Source organism: Acanthisitta chloris, unplaced genomic scaffold (genome assembly GCF_000695815.1).
Source record: "Acanthisitta chloris isolate BGI_N310 unplaced genomic scaffold, ASM69581v1 scaffold17347, whole genome shotgun sequence".
Taxonomy (NCBI): domain Eukaryota; kingdom Metazoa; phylum Chordata; class Aves; order Passeriformes; family Acanthisittidae; genus Acanthisitta; species Acanthisitta chloris.
The window spans coordinates 264-20,074 of record NW_008682187.1 but is presented as its reverse complement, the minus strand read 5'-3'; the positions used below and the strand labels follow the sequence as shown (position 1 = coordinate 20,074).

The following is a 19,811-nucleotide window of genomic DNA, read 5'->3' as shown; positions in this document are numbered from 1 at the left end:
TACCCAGGGGTGGAGCTGGTTTAAACAGGGCTTTGATGTGATGGGTCATTTACTTAAAATGTCATCATTTCAAAGTGGACCAAACTCTATGGGGTCGCCCCTTTAGTCTCCACATCTCTCCTCCAAACAGCTGGCTGAGCATCCAACACTCTCACCCCAGCCTAAACACCACCTCCATGTCCTCACTGCAGCCCCCTGGCTTCCCTTAGTGGCTCACTGCTCTTGCCCCAGCCCCAGCTCAGCCTTGGAAGAACCCTAGAGAACCTCCCATGTACCTGAAAGCCAATTAGGTGTATGTGTATGTCCAGAGGGCTGTAACTCACTGCGTGATCCTCTGCTCTGGGAAGTCAGGGAGGCTCCTCGAGTGTTTGTCAGCATCTTATCTACTTCTGTGCTGTGTGTTAGGCTCTGTTGCAGCACACATTATGAACCAGCAAAAAAGATGCAGTAGGTCCTTTCCTATCAGTCTGCACGTGGCTAACTGAAGATACATTATAGATACAGCAAATCCTCATCCTAATCCAGCCTGAATCAGATCATCGTGTTGCAGGACTGCATCCTTATCTTACTACCAGCTGGGGAGAGATGAAGAGATGCTCCGTTTGCTGAGATAGCATTCAAGCTGTGCAGAGGTGGGGAGGGCTCGTTTTCTCCAGTATTGCCAAATCTTTCTGTTCCTACGAGCTTTGCCTTGACATTGACTCTGCATGGGCGAGAGGCTTTTCTGCTCCCTTGCCTTGCTGAAACAACAGCCTCCTCCCTCCCACTCTCTCTGCTCCTGCAGGATCTCTCCTCCACCACCACCGCCAGCAGCATGGAGAGCGTGCGCGAGCTCCAAAACCCGCTCTTGGCCAAGGCCAACGGACACCTTCGCAGCAGCTATTCTTACCACCAGCATCACAGCCAGGACTACCCCAGTCATCGCTGCCAGGGGAAACTGTATTCCTACATCTTCCAAAACACTGGCGGTGCCAGGACTCACCAGCTGCTGGATGCCAGTTCCCTGCAGCTGGCTGTTGAAGCCTTGTATGGCCCCAGTTTCATCCTTGTGAAGGATGAGACGACACTCAAGGCCAAGGACAGCAAGACGGAAAGCTGCGAGACCACTTTTACGGAAAGCAAAGAGGCTCCATCTGAAGCTCCTGATGGGCATGAGGCACAAGGGTCCTGCCTGGTAGAGAGTCACATCCAAACTGTGTCCTATGAGGTGGAGGAAGAGGAGCTCCAGGAGTACGAGGTGAGCTTTGCCAGGTGGGATGGCACTAAACTCCTCTGGTAATTCTGGACATTGGCTCAAATTCTTGGTAAGTTACTCTCCCTTCTTTCCTCAGAGCTCCCCACCTAGACCCTACCAACTCCTGCCTCACCAGCCTCTCCCTTTGCACCCAGTATTTCTTCTTCTTTATCATTTCTGCTCCTTTTTCCTCACTGCTGACCTCAGAAGGAGGTCAGCTTCCCTAAAAGCAGCCTGGCTGCATGCTGCTGGGACCAAAGGGGAGGTGTGTCTCTGCAGGACCCTTGGGATATGGGGTCCCTTTGTCAAGCCTGTTGCTGCTGTGGCACTTGAGCTGAGGAGAAACAGCAATTCTTGCATAACAGCAAAATTCACATGCCTGATGCCAGCAGCTGAGAGAAGGCTTTTATATAAAGACAGGATGAATCCTGCAAAGGAAGAATGAGAGCTGACAAAGCAGCCTCGTTGCTGTGCTATGCCCCAGCATGGCTTGAGCAGTGGTGACAAGGCTGGGAATATCATCCAAGACTTTGAGAGGTGGGAGGGGATCTCTGGAGCCCACTGGAGCTGATGTCTGATGAACAAGCGCAGCTCTGCTGCTTTCGGTGCTGGTGGTGTGACCTTTTCAGATGGTAGCAGGGGTGTCCACACCTCTGTGTGCCTTCCCCATCGAGACCCATCACTTCCAGGGTGGTCTGAGGCTGGCTGAGCAGTGCCCAAAGGCAGGAGGGCTGACTGCAGCCACTTAGCAATGCACTCACTAAGAGGACAGGGCATGTTGCCTCTGTGATAGAGGCTCCAATTCAACAGCTTTCCCTCACTTCCTAAATTATTTTAGCAGGATATTGATCTCCCAGTCCCTAATGGGGATAAGGCACTTTGTTTAAGTTTGTTTAAGCTGACAAACAGCCAGTTCTGCCAAAGCTGAAGATATTTAAGACTCTCTCTAACACAGGGAAATCCCAGACCTCTAGCAAGTGAGCTCAGCATTTGCTCTGGCAGGGACCCGAGAATCCATTCTGCTCTTGAATTTGCTGAGCTACATTGTTCCTCATCAAACTACGCTGAAGAGTCTAAAATATTTTTGAAATTCACTCCGTGATTTTGCTGGTGGGAAACATAAAAGAATATGTGACTAGGAGAGAGCAGGAGCTGGGAGGCGAGGGGCTGAGGCGCAGCCTCCGGGGCGGTGTGGGAAGGTGGGCGTGTACTGAATCCATCTGGTTTTGCAGAGCGACTCCTCCAGCGACAGTGAAAGTGAGGATCATTTCCTGATGCTTCCCCCCCGGGACCACCTGGGCTTGGCCCTTTTCTCCATGCTGTGCTGCTTCTGGCCCCTGGGGATTGCTGCCTTCTACTTCTCCCAAGGGGTAAGAGATCCCTCTGCTTGCCTGCGTGCCCTGGGCACTGGAGCAAGGGCCATGCAAACCACAGTGGACCTGGAGATGACCAGCATCCTCCGTTCCATGGCCGTAACTTTGAGGGTTGAGGGACAGGATGCTCCTGGATGTCTCCACAATTGTTTTGGGGTTGCAAGTTCTCCAGCTTTTGCGTGCGTTACTGGAGGTCAGGCTTTTCCTTTGGGTCTTTTGTGTGTTATTTAGAGAACTGGTGCTTCTCTTGGCCAGTTTCTCACCCTCCCGCCGGGCTAAGGAAAAGGCATTTTCCCACCTGTCCTCCCATCCTCCAGCAGTGCAGAGGTTCTACACCATGCCCATCTAAGGCAGCTCACACCATGGGAGCCAGGCTGCTCTGGAGACTGGACACAAAGTGGAGCCTGGTCTCCACATCACAATACAGCTCCTCTCTTGCACTTGTTTCTGATGTGCATTGGTTAAGCTGTGGGTGCCAATGCCAGGCTAGCAGAGGCTGGAGAGGGTGGTAGCCCTTAGGTCACACCAGCTCAGAGGATCTGCTGCCTTCTTGAGGGCTTAGCTTGGAGCCTGGACTCACTTGCATTACTGTTGACCCAGAATAATTCATGCAGAGCCAAGGGATATACTCCACATTTGCATAGATTCTGCTGTACGAAGAATAGATGGGGGGAAGTTAATTCCAAAGGATAGGAACAGAAATGGAAAAGTATATAACATGAATGCCTGGCACAGAGGTGGTGAGCGGCAGAGGAAACATTTATTGATTCAGACCCAAGGAGCACTTGATTTCACATTTCCCCACAGGGTGCAAGATAGCACGGTGCATTCTCCACGTGATGATGTATGTGGGGCAACTACATCTAGCTCCATTGGCTATAACTACCCCTTTTGTTAACTCACTGAGGTATGGACCATTTCTTTAAGGACAGTGAGTGCCCTGATCTCCACATGGCAACTTGAACACAAGTAGTAGGTAATACAAAGAGCAGCTTGGAATGTACCCTGAGCACTCAGAGAAGCTGGAAGTTGCCATCCCAGAGAGTCAACACTCACATCAGGTGGCTCCATCAGCCCTTCTATAGCAAATAGGCTTCAAGTGAAAACCCTGTGCAGGAAAAATCAGGTGGCAGTACACCCAGACCAATGGACCATGCTGTCTGGAGTCAGCTCCCTGGGATTGGACAGTACCCATTATATATCTGTATGGGGTATACTGGTATCTAGTTGGTACCACACAGTCATCAACCCATGCACCAACCGTTTGCCTGGTCTTACGAGGGTCTAGCTGCCCATTCACAGCTCTGGCTGAGTGCCCAGATGGGTGCTTTCAGACAAACAGCCTGGAGGCAAACCCTGGAGGCAAAATCCACAGGGAAATGTGTGTAGGTGGTACTGCTGCTCTGAACCCTCCTGGACTGACGGACACCTTGCTGTCTGTTCCCAGCCTCCATGGGATGCAGTGACCAGGGAAGGGGGGACTGATTCAGTAGTGAAACTAATGCACGCTGGTTAAAAGGCCAGGTTGGTACAGCTGTGAGCAACAACTGTTTCTTCTCCTTCCAGACCAGCAAGGCTGTCTCCAAAGGAGATTTCCATCTGGCCAGTTCAGCTTCCCGCCGAGCTCTCTTCCTTGCTGCGCTCTCCATAACCATTGGCACAGGAGTGTACATCGGGGTGGTGGTAGCACTGATCGCTTATCTCTCGAAAGGGGGCCATGTATAGCTGTTGGCTGCATGTCACTGCTGTCCCTGGCCACTGGCCCTCCTGGGATTGAGCGTTCCTGTGGAGCACAGAGCACCAGTGCCTGCAAGGGCTGCTTGCACAGCAGGACCCTGGCATGGATGCCCTACACAGGTCCTTTCCCCTTTCAGACAAACAGTAGCCCCCTGTTCTCCACGAGGCTGTGGGGTGCCACCATCCAACAATAGGGAATTGAGCACCAACATGGCTGCTGGAACTGCGAGGAGCACATTTGCCTGGTGGAAGATGTGAAAGAAACTGCATACTGCTGCTGGGCTGGTGCTACCACCCCTGATCTGGGGCCACAGCTACCCTTCCCAGCCCTGTAGCTGGAAGATCCATCATTGATGCCCAGGCTCAGCCTGTAGAGGGGGCACACAGGGAGGAGATGGCATATGTTGCCAGGGAATAACTGCTGTTTCCTCTGGGAGGCCAGAGTCCTGGTGGGACCTTCAGACTCCTGTGATGGGGACATTCTCACTTCAGTGTCATGGGGTGGCACCTGGCCCCTCAGCTGTGGTGAAGTAGGAGGACAGAGCATGGACAAGACCAAAGGGCATGGTCTTCGCATCACTCTGCAAACAGATCCCTGATCCGCAGGAGAACATCCCAGTTACTGGCCCATCCCAGACCAGAAACAAGGAGGAAGGCAGGCTGGTGATTGCACAATATCTCTCCCATTGTTGGTGCAAGCTGGTAAAGACAGCAAAGTTTTCTCTGTGTTAATAATGACTGTCATCATGACTGCAAGTCTGAGCCCCTGTAAAGTTGCCATCCCAGAGTGCTGGGCCCTGAAAAGACTTGTAATGGAAATCTCTACCTAAGTAGTGACCTGGGAGGGGTGGGTTCTTGCCACTAGTGGCAGTAGGTCAGGGCCTTGAACACAGAGGGATGGAAAGAAAAGGCTAGCACGACACAGAGCCTGGGGTGGCAGTGCTGTTTGCAAGGGGATGAGATCCAGTGAGGGAAGATGTGGAGGGAGCCTGAGACACATGGGGTGACCCCAACACACTCCTTCCCATACCTAGGAAAGGGGTATCTCCATCCAAAAGCCTCTCCTGTCAAGGATATCCCAAGCATCCCCACATACATCTTACTTTTGCTAATTCATATGTTGCCAGCAATATGCCAAGTGCTTCAGAGCTGGACATGAAGGCAGTGATTGCCCCAAAGGGCCGATGTTAAGCAGCCATGCCTCACCCTCCACTCCCCAGTATGCACCTTGACCCTCCCTCCTCTCCCTGGCCATGACTCTCCTGTCGCCTCTTCTCCCATGTGTAGGGGACTGCAGACAGTCTCTGGGTGCCTCTCACCACCTTCCCAGCAGCCAGCTTTGCAAGAGGCTCAGCATGTTCCTCTAGCTGGGTGCCATTCAAATGTACATTTCATCCTAAAGAAGCATGTTAATGTCTGCGATTGTTGTTGTACTTGAGCCATAAAAGAGAGAAGCACATCAGAGACCTGTACAGAAGCTGGTCTGAAAGTTCCCATTACATTTTATAACATGGAAGAGCTAATAAAAAAGCAGGAGAAAAGACTGTTTATAAGAATGTAGAGCTGGCTAGCAAAGAGATGAACTTTGCTGGAGTGCCGCACTTGCTTAAACCAGGAGATGCTTACACAGTTCCCAAAGGAAGTTATAATCTAGCTGGTGTCTGGGCAACTTGGAAGGAGATTATTTCAATGTAGATCACAGTGAGCAACTAGCACTGAGAGTGGGATAGTGCTGTAGGCTTTCTGTCCTGTGAGGATGGACCAGAATTAGGAGAAAGAGAGACTGGAGTATCATGTTTGTGCAGGCTGCTCTGTGTGTAGTAGAAACATAAAATGTGCTTGACGAGGGGCATAAGAATACAAACATCAGGAGGGAATAAACAGATCTTGTTTCTGATGGTGGACAGAGAGACAGAATTTGCAGGAAAGGGCTGGGCTGTCCAAAAGAGGTGAAGTGGCTTAGAGAGGAGTGGCAAGGGGCACTTACCCAGCAGCAGAGTGGCAGTTTTCATTCCCCTCTCCTGCATGTGCTCAGCCTTCCCCAATGTCCATCCCTCCCAATAACCAAGCAGGACAACAGCACTATTTCAGGAGTGGGGATGTCTGTACCCATGGGTGCCCTTGCAGCAGGGGCAACGAGCCTCACCACCCTACCCCCCCAGCTCAGTGCCATCCCAGCTAAAGCCCTCCTCTCTCTTTCAAGCATCCCCAGCTGGGGGACAGGGGTGGGAGTATCCCTGCTGATTCAGGTCCAGACAAATCTGTTGGGGGTGCTAGACCAGAATCTACAATAAGAAAGTGCATTTTCCTCTGAATTTGTAATTCTTCCAGCTGGTTCTTTCCAGGGACCCCTGGGGGATGAGAGGGAGGCAGCAGCCCTCAGCCCACTCCCCGTGGGCACCCTGTCCCCCTGCACCCCAAACTGCTTCTTTGTCTTTTTTTAATTGGAGATGCATGGGGAAGGACCAGGCTAAAGGGTCAACAGAATTAAAGTGTTTTCCGCTAACAGTCTGAATCTCTGCTGATCTTGTCAAAGCGGGGGAGAAGGGGCTGTGCCAGAGCATCCCTAAGAGGGGCATTATGCAAATGAAGAAATTAGTTGGAAACAGCCTGAAGGGAAACATGTGGAAATTGAAATCCAAGGACCAGCGTGGTGATCACTGCTGAATAACTTATTATAGACTCACAGTGCCTGCTGCAGCCGCCTGAGCAGAAGGGAAGGAAGCAAAAGGGCAATAAGGCACAGCCGTCAGGGAAGACACAAGCTCCAGAAATTCAACTGAGCTTACAAAGAAGTTATTTAACTAAACCATACCAGTGGGTGTGGAAGAGGTGACTCTTCACTCCTTCCCTCCTGTCCTCCCAGAGAAGGGTTCCCTCTCCCAACCAGGACCACCAGCCCTACATCAGAGCTCTGTAATGGTCATGTTTCCATAGGGGATACTCAGAAATTTGGGGCAGAGGAATAGCCTCAAGTTCTGTCCCAGCAAAATATCTATCCAGAAAGAAGGGAATGCAGGGAGCCCAGCAGGTCATGGCTGTGGGCGGTGATGCAAAGGGCAGGGAGTGCAGAGGTGATCTGCACCTGTGCAGAGGGGTAGTGAGGGAGCAAGATTCCTGGTGGCTGGTGAGGGAGAATTTGGTGTTCTCTGAGATGTGGGTGAAGGAAGGTTGGTTAAAGAGTGAAGTCCTACAAGGGCATACACCACAACCTGCTGTCATTCCCTGCATCCCAGAGCTTTCTAAAATAATCACAAGAGGTGCTGAAGAGTTCCATGACATATCAGAACAGCTGCCCCTTCTCCATTCATCAGTAATTTGTTCTCCATAGTTAGGATATCCATTTGAAACCGAGTTCCCCACCAGCTGGCTGCAGGTGGTGTATGGCATCCCCAGCACAGGCACAGCCAGTCTGACAACCCTTTGGCCCCAGCAATCCTGTCCCATCACTCTTCTGCTCACTGCTGCCTGAATGCCCATGCCCTGGCCCAGCTGCCCCACCAGTGCTCCCAGCCCTCATCCTAAGCCAATGACACCATGAAACAGACACCAGAAAGCCCATTCCCTACCCCCCTGCCTAATCTGTGCCCAGACACTCCTCTACCTCACACACTGGGTGGCTTTTGGATTGCAACAAGTGCCATCACCAGGTGTCCCAGATGCTCTCCTTGCTGTGAGAGCAAGACCTTGGGGACCAAGTCAGCCCCAGTCCCTGGGCTGGTTGAACATCCCCTCCATCCCTCTCCTACCTTGGAGGTACTCTTCACTCCGCCAGGAACTCGGAGCAACACTCTCTGAGGTGCACTAGGATTTGGTTTCTTTTCCCAGCAGTGGGAAACATGTCATCTTCCAGCTTGGGCTCCTTTTGTTACAGGCACAGTGTCAAGGTGAGTACTTTCTGGTGGGCCTTTTCCTTCAGAAGCAGCTAAGGACAGGACAGATGTAGCCTGTGCCAAGGGTGGGGGTGGTCTTTGAGTCCTGCCTCGTTCTGGGATGAAGCCAGGAAGAAAGCTGCTGAGGAAAAAAGCACCAGCGCCTCAGCACAGATCTGAGCAACCAATGCATCTGAGACACTGCCTGCGTCCCTCAGCTCTGCTCGCAACACTCGCCCCTCGGCAAGTGCTGCAGCCTGCCAAAACAGGGCTGCTGGCTACAAATGGTGGCTGGGGAGTGGTGATGAGAGATGCTGGGATGAAGCCACGCTGGATCTCACTCCCCACAAGGAAAGAAGCTGGTGCAGTTTGTGGGGGACATAAGACTCCTGTGGGACCCAGCTGAAGGGATTCACTGGAACACTGGTCTTCCCACACACCCTCAGGCAAGCTGCTCCTCCTCGGGGTCAGCCCCGAGGCAGGTGATGTGGAAACCACCAGGGCATGATGTGGGTGTCCTTCCTGCTGCACTCCCAGCACCTTCACTGCCTAGGAGGACAAAGCCCTTTGCAGAGGCAAAGTCACCACCTGCTCTCTGAGCAGTGCCCATCAGTGGGGCAGAATTGCAGCCATGCTGGTGGGGCAGAAATGTCTTGATTCTCTCCCCATCTGTCCTCTGGGGGATGGTGAGAAAAGAGACACAAGGAAATTAAAGCAGTGCAAGTCCTTTGGCTCACTTAATAGCACAGTCAGTGTTTTCCCTTCACAGTAATCCAGTAAGGAAATAGCTAATTATCTAAGAGCAAATTTTCTATTTCTGTCAAAAAAATTTATAAAAGCATTTAGCAGTGCATCTCTTCACCTAGCTTATCCTTTCCTCTTTGCTGCCCCAAAACAGCCTGCAGTGGAGAGAGTGTGGGGAGGCACAGCCTGTGGCAATTCTATCTCTCCTGGGGCTGCTGGGAGAGAATTTTTGCAGAGAGAAGCCAATTAAGAGCCATCATTCAGGCATCAGCTGCTAGGAAATCAGGAGGCTCATTATCTTTCCTCTCCCTGCAGATGCAGTCACCAGCTCACTCTTCCACAGCCTCCAGTAGCCAGACATGCAGGAATACACTGCTGGGGTCAAGCTGTCCCTATGGGCCAAGAGGACAAATGGTGTCAAGAGGGGACAGAGCAATAGGTGGTGACAAGGCAGATGTTGTCCCCATGGTCACTGGTGAGCCATGGAGCTTGCAGTGATGCCACTGAAGGGGTTGGTTAGTGTGAGAATGACACACTGGAGGGGGTTGGCATCATCCTCCACTGCTCATTTGTCCCTTGTGGTGCCAAGGAGCTGTACCCCAGCACAGCCTCCTCCCCATTGTTCCCCTCCTTGTCCCAGCAGTGTCCAGGCACAGGGATGTTTGGGAACCACATCTGCAGGTGTTCTGCTCCTCTGAGCTGACCTCAGTTTTGCTGTAGTTGATACCCAGGCTGGATCTCAGAACAAGGAAGGGCTTTGCAGGTGAACCACAAGTGCATCTTAAAGATGCAATTTAAATATCCTCACTAGTGATACTTTGGTAGCTGTGGAGACTCGAGACTAACAAGTGCCAGAATCACCCAACTTGTGAGGTCCTAGGCCAGATACGGCCAGAGGGTGGGACAGAATGAGGGCAGTGGTGCAAAAGCCTTTCTCCTCTCCTCACCCCATGGCACTCCTGCCCCCCATTTCTGCTCAGGAGCTTTTCTGGCTGCAGGGCTTCACTTAGCTTGTTCCAATCCTCTGAAGCCTTTAGGAGGCTTCCCAGCAGAAATCCCCCCAGTCCACAACAGCTCCCTCTTTACTTTTGGAAACATGGTGTTTAACTGGTTTTTAATCATCAGTGTGTTTGCTTGCTTCAGTTTTAAATCAATCTTGTTGCTTAATCAAAATGTGAGGAAGGATCAATCCCAGTCTCATGCAAGTTGGAGTGCTGCCTTCTACTGGCATGGAAAGCTATGGGACAGCCCCATGAGCAAGGAGTTCTTCCCAGCACACAGGCAGGCTCCTTGCCCAGACTAATGCAGTTACAGAAGTGCCAGGAAGATACAACTTTACTCTCAAGCACCTGAGTTCAGCTGGAGGTGTCTATCCCACTGCAGCTCTCCTACCTTTCCCAGTGCTGTGTTTACTGGAATCATAGACAAGGGATGGGGAGAGGCAGCAAACGAACATGAGAAATGAAAGGAAATAAATGCAGTATTTGCCAAAACGCCATCCTCAAAGTAGTATATCAAAGTCTAGGCACAGGCAGCCAACTCTTGACAGTATTAGGCTAGAAAGATGGACGTATTCCTTCCTGAAGTGCTTTCATATCTGAGTACTTTCTCCAAAACTCCAGTATTTTCCAGATGTTGACTGTGCTAAATTAGTATTACAAATCAGCTCACTTGTTTTCTAGAAGAGGAAAGGCTGGGAATGCTGCATCTGGACCTTGGCCAAACTGCTGGGATGGAGCCACAACAACAGTTGTCAGGTTGGTTCAAGAAAGCTAGGACAGGTATTAATGAGTTATTGGTATTTTAGAAGATCAGTTGGGCTGGAGGGCAAAATCCTTGAGGATCCACATGAGGAGTGCTCTTTCATATTTTCAGTAACAAGTCAGCATAGAAAGGAAGGGTGCCTTAGTGCCATTTGCTAATGAGACAAATTAGGAAAGTTTCTGAAATACAGAAGAGTAAAGAAACTGGGCTGCCTTGAAGGCAGGAGGAGTGGAGATGGGATGAAATGTAGGGAGATGCGATGAAGGATTGCCAGCAGGAACTGCTGCAACAGGCAGGGAGCTCCTCATCTGACAGCAACCAGGGAAAAGCCTGAGCCATTGCTCCAGCATGAAAAAGGCAGATCTGATGTTGGGCAATTGATTCAGCAAAAATATTCATGTAGGATAATGGCAAGGCAGTGGTGGGGCACAGCTGGACTCCACGAGACATTTTCAGCCACAGCACATGAGATGAATTTTAATGGGAAGGAGGCAGAGAGGGGGTAGAACAGGAACCTGGCAGTGGCTGGTGTAACCTGCTGGGACAGAAGCAAGTGGTTCCCCACAAACACCCCAGGGCACAGAAGGGAAGGGATTCTGTCTCAACAAATGAGTAGGCTTGGCAGCACTAGTTGCTTATAGTCTGGACCTATGGAGGGAACCATGCAGAGGTTTGATCCAAAAGATCCCTTTTACTCTTTTTGTCCTCATCTTCTTTCTTTCCCTCTCCAAAGAGATATTCTTGATAATGAACTGCTGCTATGCTTGTCAACTCATGAGCAGTTTCGAATGGTGGTACTGACCTTTCTATGTTCCTGCAGCTGCTATATCTCCACTCTGATGATCCCAGCAAATGACAGGAGCTATCTTGTGAACTGCAACCCTTTCACCACCTTGAGATGCTTTTAAGACCAACACTTGCTCTTTGTACCAACAAACCAGCTGCCTGTGCAAAATCTGGAGGCAAAGCCTTACTTGAGCTAACACATAACAGTTAAGTGCCCCAAAGCTTTGCTTGGGCATAATCAACTATTCCCACAGCACAACATCCAGGCAGGCTCTGCTGCACTGCCCACCTTCTGCACCTGCAAACCCTCTCCCATGGATGTGAATAGGGTATAGTAATGGCAGAGCAGAGCCCTAAATTGCAGACAGGTGGAGGGCTGCTCCCCACGGGCTTTGCAGCCCCCCAGCCTCTGCTTTTCAGTCCTCTTTTAATTTTCATCTTTTATGGGGTCAGTGCTTGTAAGCACCTATCTGTGAGGGAGTTTAGGTGGCACCTGAGCTAAACCTCACTACATGAATGCAAAGGGAGCGATTTACAGGCTGGTACCTGGCTGCACGATGTGGAGCAGCTGAGGCTGCCTCAAATTCATCTCCCACCACCAGCTCAACATGAGAGCAGCATGATAGGTACAAATCAAGTGCTACAATTCCCACCCCCATTTAAGTTCTGCTCAGTCACAAACTACATCAGTAACTAACAAGCACCTGCAATTTAAGTGGTGTCAAGTGGCAGTCACCCACCATGGCCTGCTGCCATCAAGGCATAGGGAGGGAGAAACATAAAGGCACTTGTAAAAACCCTCAGAGGGATGAATATTATTTTCCCCACCATGCCCCACCCAGGCATCCAGCTAAGGGCAAAAAAGCTATCAAGAGTAGATCTCTTAACCAGGGCTTCTAAAAAATATCTTGCAAAAAGTTGGAGCCAGCACCCAGAAGAGATTCATCCTGCAACTGCCCCATTGTGATGCATGCAACACTCTCAGTTCAGAGTTGGAATGGGAAGCAGGAGAAGTCATTCCTCTGCCCTGCAGAACACTGGGCCCCACCGCAGAGGCTTACCCAGGCTCTCTTGATGTCCATCTGCCCCCAGTAGCAGCTGACTGCCATTCACCTTGTTGTGCCATGCTGATGGATGCCCTAACCTTGCTGCCAGGCATGGTGTGCCCCAGCCTCAGCACCACCCAAATGGGGCCCATGTTAGCACCCATAGTCAGAAAACCCACTCTTCCTGCTGCTTCCCTTGGCTCAGATGAGGAAGGGAGCACTCTGGGGGTCTTGCATCCATCTTCACAGCTGCTGCTGCTGCTGCCACCATGGCTGCTGAAAGCAGCTATCTCCAGCCTCCAGCACTTTGGAGACAGAGGTAATCTTTCTGGAGTAATTACCAGCTCACTCCCTTAGAGGGGTTCACTGGTGAGACGTCTCTGGTAGCTAATTACTCCAATTACTTCCTGGCACACAGAGCCCAGGGCTCTCTGCAGCAGCACACAGCACTGCTTTGCAGCTCACTGCTCCCTACATGCCTCCCTTCATGGAGCACCCACTGCCCCAGATCCCTTCCTCTGGGACCACACAGGGTATACTGGAGTGCATGAGTACTGGCGAGATCTCACCATCACCCAGGACAAGGAGCTAAATCATTTCTTAAGAGATGCCCCCAATGCTGGCTCAGTGCTGCTGCACCACACAGCTCATACCCAAGAACACCACAGAACAACCCTGAGCAACCCTTTCTCCTGTGGGCTGCTGCAGAGGAAAGCTCAGCAGAGCTTCCTAGAATAGGGCCCCACTGCCTAGGAGGCTTACAGGGAGTGAAGCAAGACTGGACTGCAAGCACCCAGTGAGAGGTCTCAGACACCTTGAGGGAAGAAAAATGTTATTTGCGAGCAAGATTGGGAAGCAGGAGGATGGATGGGGGACAGATACACCAAAACACGCATCATGGCATCTCAATTCTTAGCAAGGTCACCAAAGCTCCTAATGTCCCTGCAAAGACCTGAGGGTAGGAAAGGCATGACTCAGTCCTGCTGACCCAGACTCAGGAGCTGACCTTGTCAATGCAGGGCTTGGGAGGCTCTTCCCTCAAATCTATAGGTTGCTCTGACTTCTGGCAACTTCCTAGGAAATAGGAGCAAGTGCTGCAGTTGTCACCACAATCCTCAGTGGTAGCAGCAGCCTCAGACCTACTACAGCTTAGTCCTGCATAGCTGTGCTGGCAGACACCACAGGAGAACTCACACACTAAGGGGATGAGGCTTTTTGGAATCAGAGGTCTCCACAGCCCTGCACCCTAAGATGCTCATAGGGCAGAGGTGGAAACAGCCAGTTTAAGACTCCCAGTAAGCACCACCGCTTCAGAGCAGGACCACCAACATCTCAGACATTGACGCTGCATCCCTGCCATCCTGTGCCCACTGGGTCATCTCCAGCCTTGCATCTCATCTGGGAGGCAAGCCCTGGCCTCTTACCAGGGAGAGCACAGCTCCTGCCAGGCCTCCAGAGCATTGCCAAGCAGCAGACAGTCCCCACCAGGACCCAGAAGAGGACCTTCTCTGGAGCAGGGATTGAGGTGTGCACATGCTCTCCCTGCCTACAAGACAATTTTAGAAAGCAGACAAGGAGGGAAAAGCCTTGCCTAGAAATCACACATCAAGAGAGAAACCACACAGGACTAGGTGTTGAAGAGTCTTTATTGCTTTGGTTTCTTACAAGTGAGATATACGCATCCAGGCTTGCTGCAAGGAGAAATCCTTGTTGCTTGTAGCACAGCACAGGGGATGCAGGGTCACTGGGCACACAAGGTTCAGTCTCTCTGCCTTCTCCCAGGCATCAGGGAAGAGAGACCCTAGAAAACTAAGGCAGCTTCCAGCTGAGCGAGTAAGGGTTTGTGTGAAAGTTTATTGCTACAAGACCAGAAAGGTCAGGGACAGCTTCTCCAGAGCCTGCAAAAAGGACACAGACTCCCAGCTTAGCATTCCCAGCAGACATACTACAGTGGGGACACAAACAAGTCCCCTCCTCTACAAACCTCTGCTCTCTCTAGAAAAGATCAGGGCAGTCAGAAGAGGTATTAAGACCCAGAAAACCAAGGTGGTATCAGCACTGAACCCAAGTGAAGTTTTTCTTCTCCTTAGCTGGGAACAACCCAAACCAAAAATGCTCCTCACAAAACTGAGCACTCCTCAAGCACCTCCTCAACCACAGCTGAGCCAGCACTGCTCTGCTCACAGAGGAGATGCTGGGAACCTCCATGCTTATCCTGCACAACCACATTACTCGTTCAAGCAACTGCATGGGACAGAGAGACTTTAACAGGTGCAACAGCATCCCATGACACTGGCACTGTACTGCCTCTCCCTTGCTCATCCTCTGAGTGAAAAGAGAGGACAGCTCCTTGGCCCCTCTCCTTTGGGGCACCTCAGTGCCTTCTCCTTCCACTCCACAGTCTCTGGGAATGGGTACTTTAAGGATGCCTCCATACCTGATTGAACCACACAGAAAAGAAAGCCAGCAACTAGAAACAAAACCAAACCAAACCAGAACAAAAGTTAGAGTGAGGCCTCAGGCCTGGCACCCCACCGGAGAGCCAAAGGGCATGTCAGCAGAGGAGCTGTAGCCAAGCCAGCTGACAACTGGCACTCAGGCATCCACCAGTGTCAGCCCATCGTGCAGGGCACGCTTCCACATGTAATAGGTGGAACGGGCTGTAAGCGGGAAGCGGGCGCTGAACTCCTTGTAGGTTGGGAAGGTCTTCGACTCAAAGCGCTGCTGCAGGAACAGCTTAGCCTGTGCCTTGAACTGGGCAGTGGCAATTACATCCATCACGAACATCCGGCTGTTGGCTCTCTCCGACATGGCACATCCTGAAATGGTGGTGTTGTGTGGCACGGCTGGCACTGGTTTATCTATGTGCTTGGTGGCTACCTCCACATGGCACTGAGGCTTGAGGCCTGGCTCCACTCTTGCAGGTGCCAGGGAAGCCACCTGGTTCAATGGCCGTCTGGAGCTGGTCCAGGGCAGGCGATGCTGCCCGGTGGCCAGGCCACTGCCCTTCCAAAACCAGTAGGCTGTGGAGGAGAGAGATGGGTAGCGCAGGCGGTACTTGCAGAATGGCAGCTGCCATCGCTGGACCTGCTTCCTGGCCACATCTCGCAGCTGCTTTCTCCAGCACAGAGAAGGCTTGAGCTGCAGGAGACTCCTGGGTGCTGGCCGGTCTCCATTTTGCCTCTTCCTAACAGGTACGTTGCTTGGCTTCAACTGCAGGAATGGCTTTCCTATAGCTAGAGTTTTCTGGTTATCCAATGGAGACTGGGGATGTTTGAAGTTGGGGTTCTCCTTGATCGCTTTTCTTCGCCAGTTGTAGTAAGTGGACCTGGAGATGCCAGGGAAGCTGCGCTTGAAGCACCTGTAAGGCACAAGAGTGTTCATGGAAATACATTTCTCCAGGTAGGATTTGGCTCCTTGCATGAAGATTCCTGCCTGGATAGGGTCTAAGGAAGGACTTGGGGATCTTAAGCTCCCCCGTGAATTTGCTGGCTCATTCACATCAGCCTTTTCTGGGACATCCCTGTGATGCTCTTGCAACCTGTGGGCCTCAGACAGAGCAGAGGCATCACCATTCACCATGCTCTGCATCTCATGTTTCCAGGCATAGTATGTGGATCGGGAGATTTCTGGAAACATTTGTCGGAAGTGCTGGAGGGGGATTATCTTGCCCTCCTGAAAGCAGGACTGGAGGAAGTGTTTAGCTGCAAACCTGGCAGCTGCTTTCTGCCGGTGTTCACGAGACTGGCGCTTCCAGCGGTAGAAGGTGCTCTTGGTAATGCTGTAGCGGTCACGCAGGTTGGAGTAGGTCAACTGAGGGTCACTGTTCAGCAGCTCAAGGGTCTTCATGGGCTGGACAGGAGGCTCTGGTGAAGGCATTGTGGGTTCTAGCTCCTCCAGGCCAACCACAGCCACAAAGTACTGTGCCTTGAAGACCTGTTGGGAGAGCCGCTGCCCTGACCACATGATATGGAGTGTGGAGGTTCGCGGGCCACACTTCCTGGGCCGGATGAGCCGGTTGAAATAGGGCCGGATCTTCAAGTTGCTCATGGGATAGATGGAGTAGATGTTACACTGCAATACAGAGGCAAGAGCATAGACATGCCACATGTTGGCAAAGGTGCCAGGAAAACAGGTAGCTTTGATATCAGCATCAAAGATGGCCTCAAGGATAGCCATGGGGAGGCTGGTCATCTCTGGGGTCTCCTCAGTGCAGAGGGAGTAGCGGGCAGCCTGCAGCATCACTTTGGAATCAATCATGCCATTCAAGTAGTATTGCTTGTGCAGCAGCATCTCCACCACAGTACGCACCTGCAGCTCCAGGCTGAGGCTGGGGTTGCCCCAGAGCAGGACACTGGCAGCCTCAAAGAGGCGGTTTCCCTCACCTTTGCAAACCAGAGGCAGCATGTTACTTGGGGCATCCTCAGGATAGAGGCTCCTGGCTACCCGGTCAACCTCCAGCTCCTCTTGGAACTGACTCCCACAATAGCCAGGCAGGGAGAAAGATGACAGGGTCCTCTCTGCCTCCAGTGCAGCACTGGTGAGGCCCTCCAGGCCAAAGCATTCGGTGGCTTCCTGTAGCTCCTGCAGCACAGACTGCACCAACTGGTGCCGCTGGATCATCCTGAAGTATGGCAAAAAGAAAGAAGTCACTGGAGATGAAGACAGTGCATACTTCAGACTGCCAGGGGCCTGGCCTCCAGGTCCAGCTCTGGCTCAAAGGACAGGATGGGGGAAAAGGGTAGAGAAAAGGCCCCTGCTCACCCCTCCACCCACACTCTCAAGGACAAAGGAGGGAGCCTGGGTCCTTACAAGCAGACCTGGGACCTGGACGTGGGCTCAGCTTGCTCTCCAGTGACCTCCTGTGGGCAGCACACATGGCACACAGCCTTCACTTGTCCAAGTGAAACTAACAAGTGACTGCATCTATCGGGGTGAGAAGTCAGGTCACCTCCCAATCCTGCACGCCTGGCTTTGTGCCCAGTAACACTTCTACACCTGCCTCTTCCACCAGTAGCTCCATCCTTTCCATTTTACCACTCCCCTACTAGCACTCAGAGGGAAGGGTTTCCCTCAAAGGGAAAATGTTTGTCATCTCTGCAGGAAGGGACCTGTGACAGAGCCACAATGCATGGGGGCATGGAAGGACCTGGCTCAAACTGTTCAAGCTCAACAGAAGGGGCTAGGAGCTTGTCCACTCCCTCAGAGCAGGGCACTGCAGCTACAGCCACCAAAAACTGCTGTGACACAAGCTGGGATGGGTAGAGACAGAGCCAGCCGAAGCCATGGCTACTGCTACCTGAGCTGACACTAGATGTCACTTGCTGCTCAGCAGACAGATACCACCAGCCAAAGAGAAGCCACAAAAGGAAGGCTTCTCCTAGATAAGCTACCAGGCAGAAGGCAACCCAAAAGCAGAGACAGTGAGCACTGGGTGGGTAGTCCAGAGGCTGTATGTAAGCCCTCCTCCCTACCTAAGTGTGTCCCAGTCCTGTCCCTCCCTTCCTCTCTATGCCAGTTCCCACTCATGCAATACAAAAGGTCAAACCTGCACTGGCCTTTTTGCCCAGGTTTTTGACACTTATGTGGCTGTGCCTCCACCACTCCAGGGGCTTTCATGATGACTGCACCATCTTTACCCCATGGTCCAGCTTCTTTGGTGCAGCCCTCTTCAGCATCCTTTCACTGCCAGCCAGCCCAGTCTCCTCACCCGAGCCAGTCCAGTCTCTCCCTCTTGAGCCAGTTTTCTCCTGGGAACCATAACACTTCATTCAAATAAAAAGCCCAATCTCCTCCATTTTCTCCTAAGGTTCATTCCCATACCATCCCCAACAGGTAGGGCATCACTTAGCAGCCTACTCAATTCACATCCCAGCTGGAGTGCACCTTCTCACAACACTTCACAGGTATCACTATGCACTCTCAGCTCTGTGGGAAGATGGGGAACAGCAGAGCCAGGCAGGAAAAGCAGCAGCTCTGCAGTAAAGTAGACGTCCTGCCTGACCTCTCCCAGTCCTCAGTCCTGATGCAGATATGGTTATTATTGCCACAGCATCTACAGCCCCTGGTGATGATCCAACCGTGAACAAAATGAGGTGCTACAGAATCACTCAGATGCATACAGGCTCTTCACCACAAGGAGCCTCCATGCTGCTGCTGCCCCTTGTCTTTAATCAGGCCACAAGTAATCACCAAATTGAGCCCCTTCGCCGGCACGTAACTCCTCCAAGACCTACTGCATGACAGAGGCCAGAACCGTCTTACAGCTGCTCCCACAGCTGTGGGGCATGTTGTCAGAGACAACCCTGTGAAGCAGGGAAGAAAACTTGTTCTAAATCCTACTCTGAGAAAGTATGGGGTTGTCACTTCAGGTCAAGTCTGTATTGTTATTCTCCTGGAAGTTCATAGAAATTTATACAAGTTGATAGAAATTCTGACTAAACCTGTGGTAACATGTGCTTGAGGAGCTGAAGCAAAGGCATCCCTCAGGAGAGCTGTAGGGCTGACAGAGCCCAAGCCTTCCCTCTCCATGGCCTGTCAAACCCTTTAGGGGTCAGACACCTCCCCTTTCAGCACTCACAGCCTGCTGAGCATTGTCCCACCAGCAGAGCCAGGAAAGGCAAGACAGGCGCTTTTTTTCTCCTCTGGAAAGGGTGAAGAGCTGACATAGGCTAGGGAGCATCAGCAACAACCCTGGTCTTTATGTCCTAGTGGGCATTTCCCGCCTTCTTGTAGCTTGAGGGAGACAGAGTGAGGGAGAGCTGAATGCACAGGACTTAAGCTTTTTCTTCAGCCCTAACTCCACAGCCTCAATGTCACTGTCAGTTCCTGCTGCCCAGAGCAATCCTAAGGCAAAACCCACAGCTGAAACAGCAGCAATTAACTCCTAGGGCAGGGTGGAGAGGGGCTTGGGTAAATCAGAAGCCTAGGTCAGACAAGCTGGGGGACTTGGTTCATAGCCAGATCAAACCCAGCAGCCCTCAACACAGAGGACCTGCTGGAAAGGGAACTCTTTTCCCTGCACACCCCCAGGGAAGCCAGCTGAACACGACAGACAAGTGCTCACTAAACTGCCTGAGCACCAAGAGGTAACCAAGGGAGCTTTTCACAGCTGATAAAGGAGGTTTTACCTAGCCTGGCCGCTTTTGCATTGTAACAGATAAGGAAACACTTGCAGATCACGTTCCCTCACCTAAACTGATGGGCTGGTGGCATCCAGTAGTGCAAGTTCCCCCAGCCAGTCCCAAAAAAGCTC

General features: G+C 51.7%; 2 protein-coding genes across 2 annotated transcripts; one reads left to right on the top strand and one right to left on the bottom strand.

The window, feature by feature from the left end:
- Nucleotides 1–790: 790 nt before the first annotated feature.
- Nucleotides 791–4,332, top strand: SYNDIG1L (synapse differentiation inducing 1-like). Its single transcript, XM_009078429.1, has 3 exons — nucleotides 791–1,237; nucleotides 2,467–2,604; nucleotides 4,174–4,332. Exons 1-3 carry the CDS (start codon nucleotides 815–817, stop codon nucleotides 4,330–4,332), a joined length of 720 nt encoding a protein of 239 aa, XP_009076677.1. The 5' UTR covers nucleotides 791–814.
- A 10,819-nt stretch (nucleotides 4,333–15,151) lies between these two features.
- Nucleotides 15,152–19,795, bottom strand: VRTN (vertebrae development associated). The gene is made up of 2 exons (XM_009078428.1): nucleotides 19,749–19,795; nucleotides 15,152–17,180 (listed from the first exon to the last, which is right to left on the bottom strand). Exons 1-2 carry the CDS (start codon nucleotides 19,769–19,771, stop codon nucleotides 15,152–15,154), a joined length of 2,052 nt encoding a protein of 683 aa, XP_009076676.1. The 5' UTR covers nucleotides 19,772–19,795.
- Nucleotides 19,796–19,811: the final 16 nt, after the last annotated feature.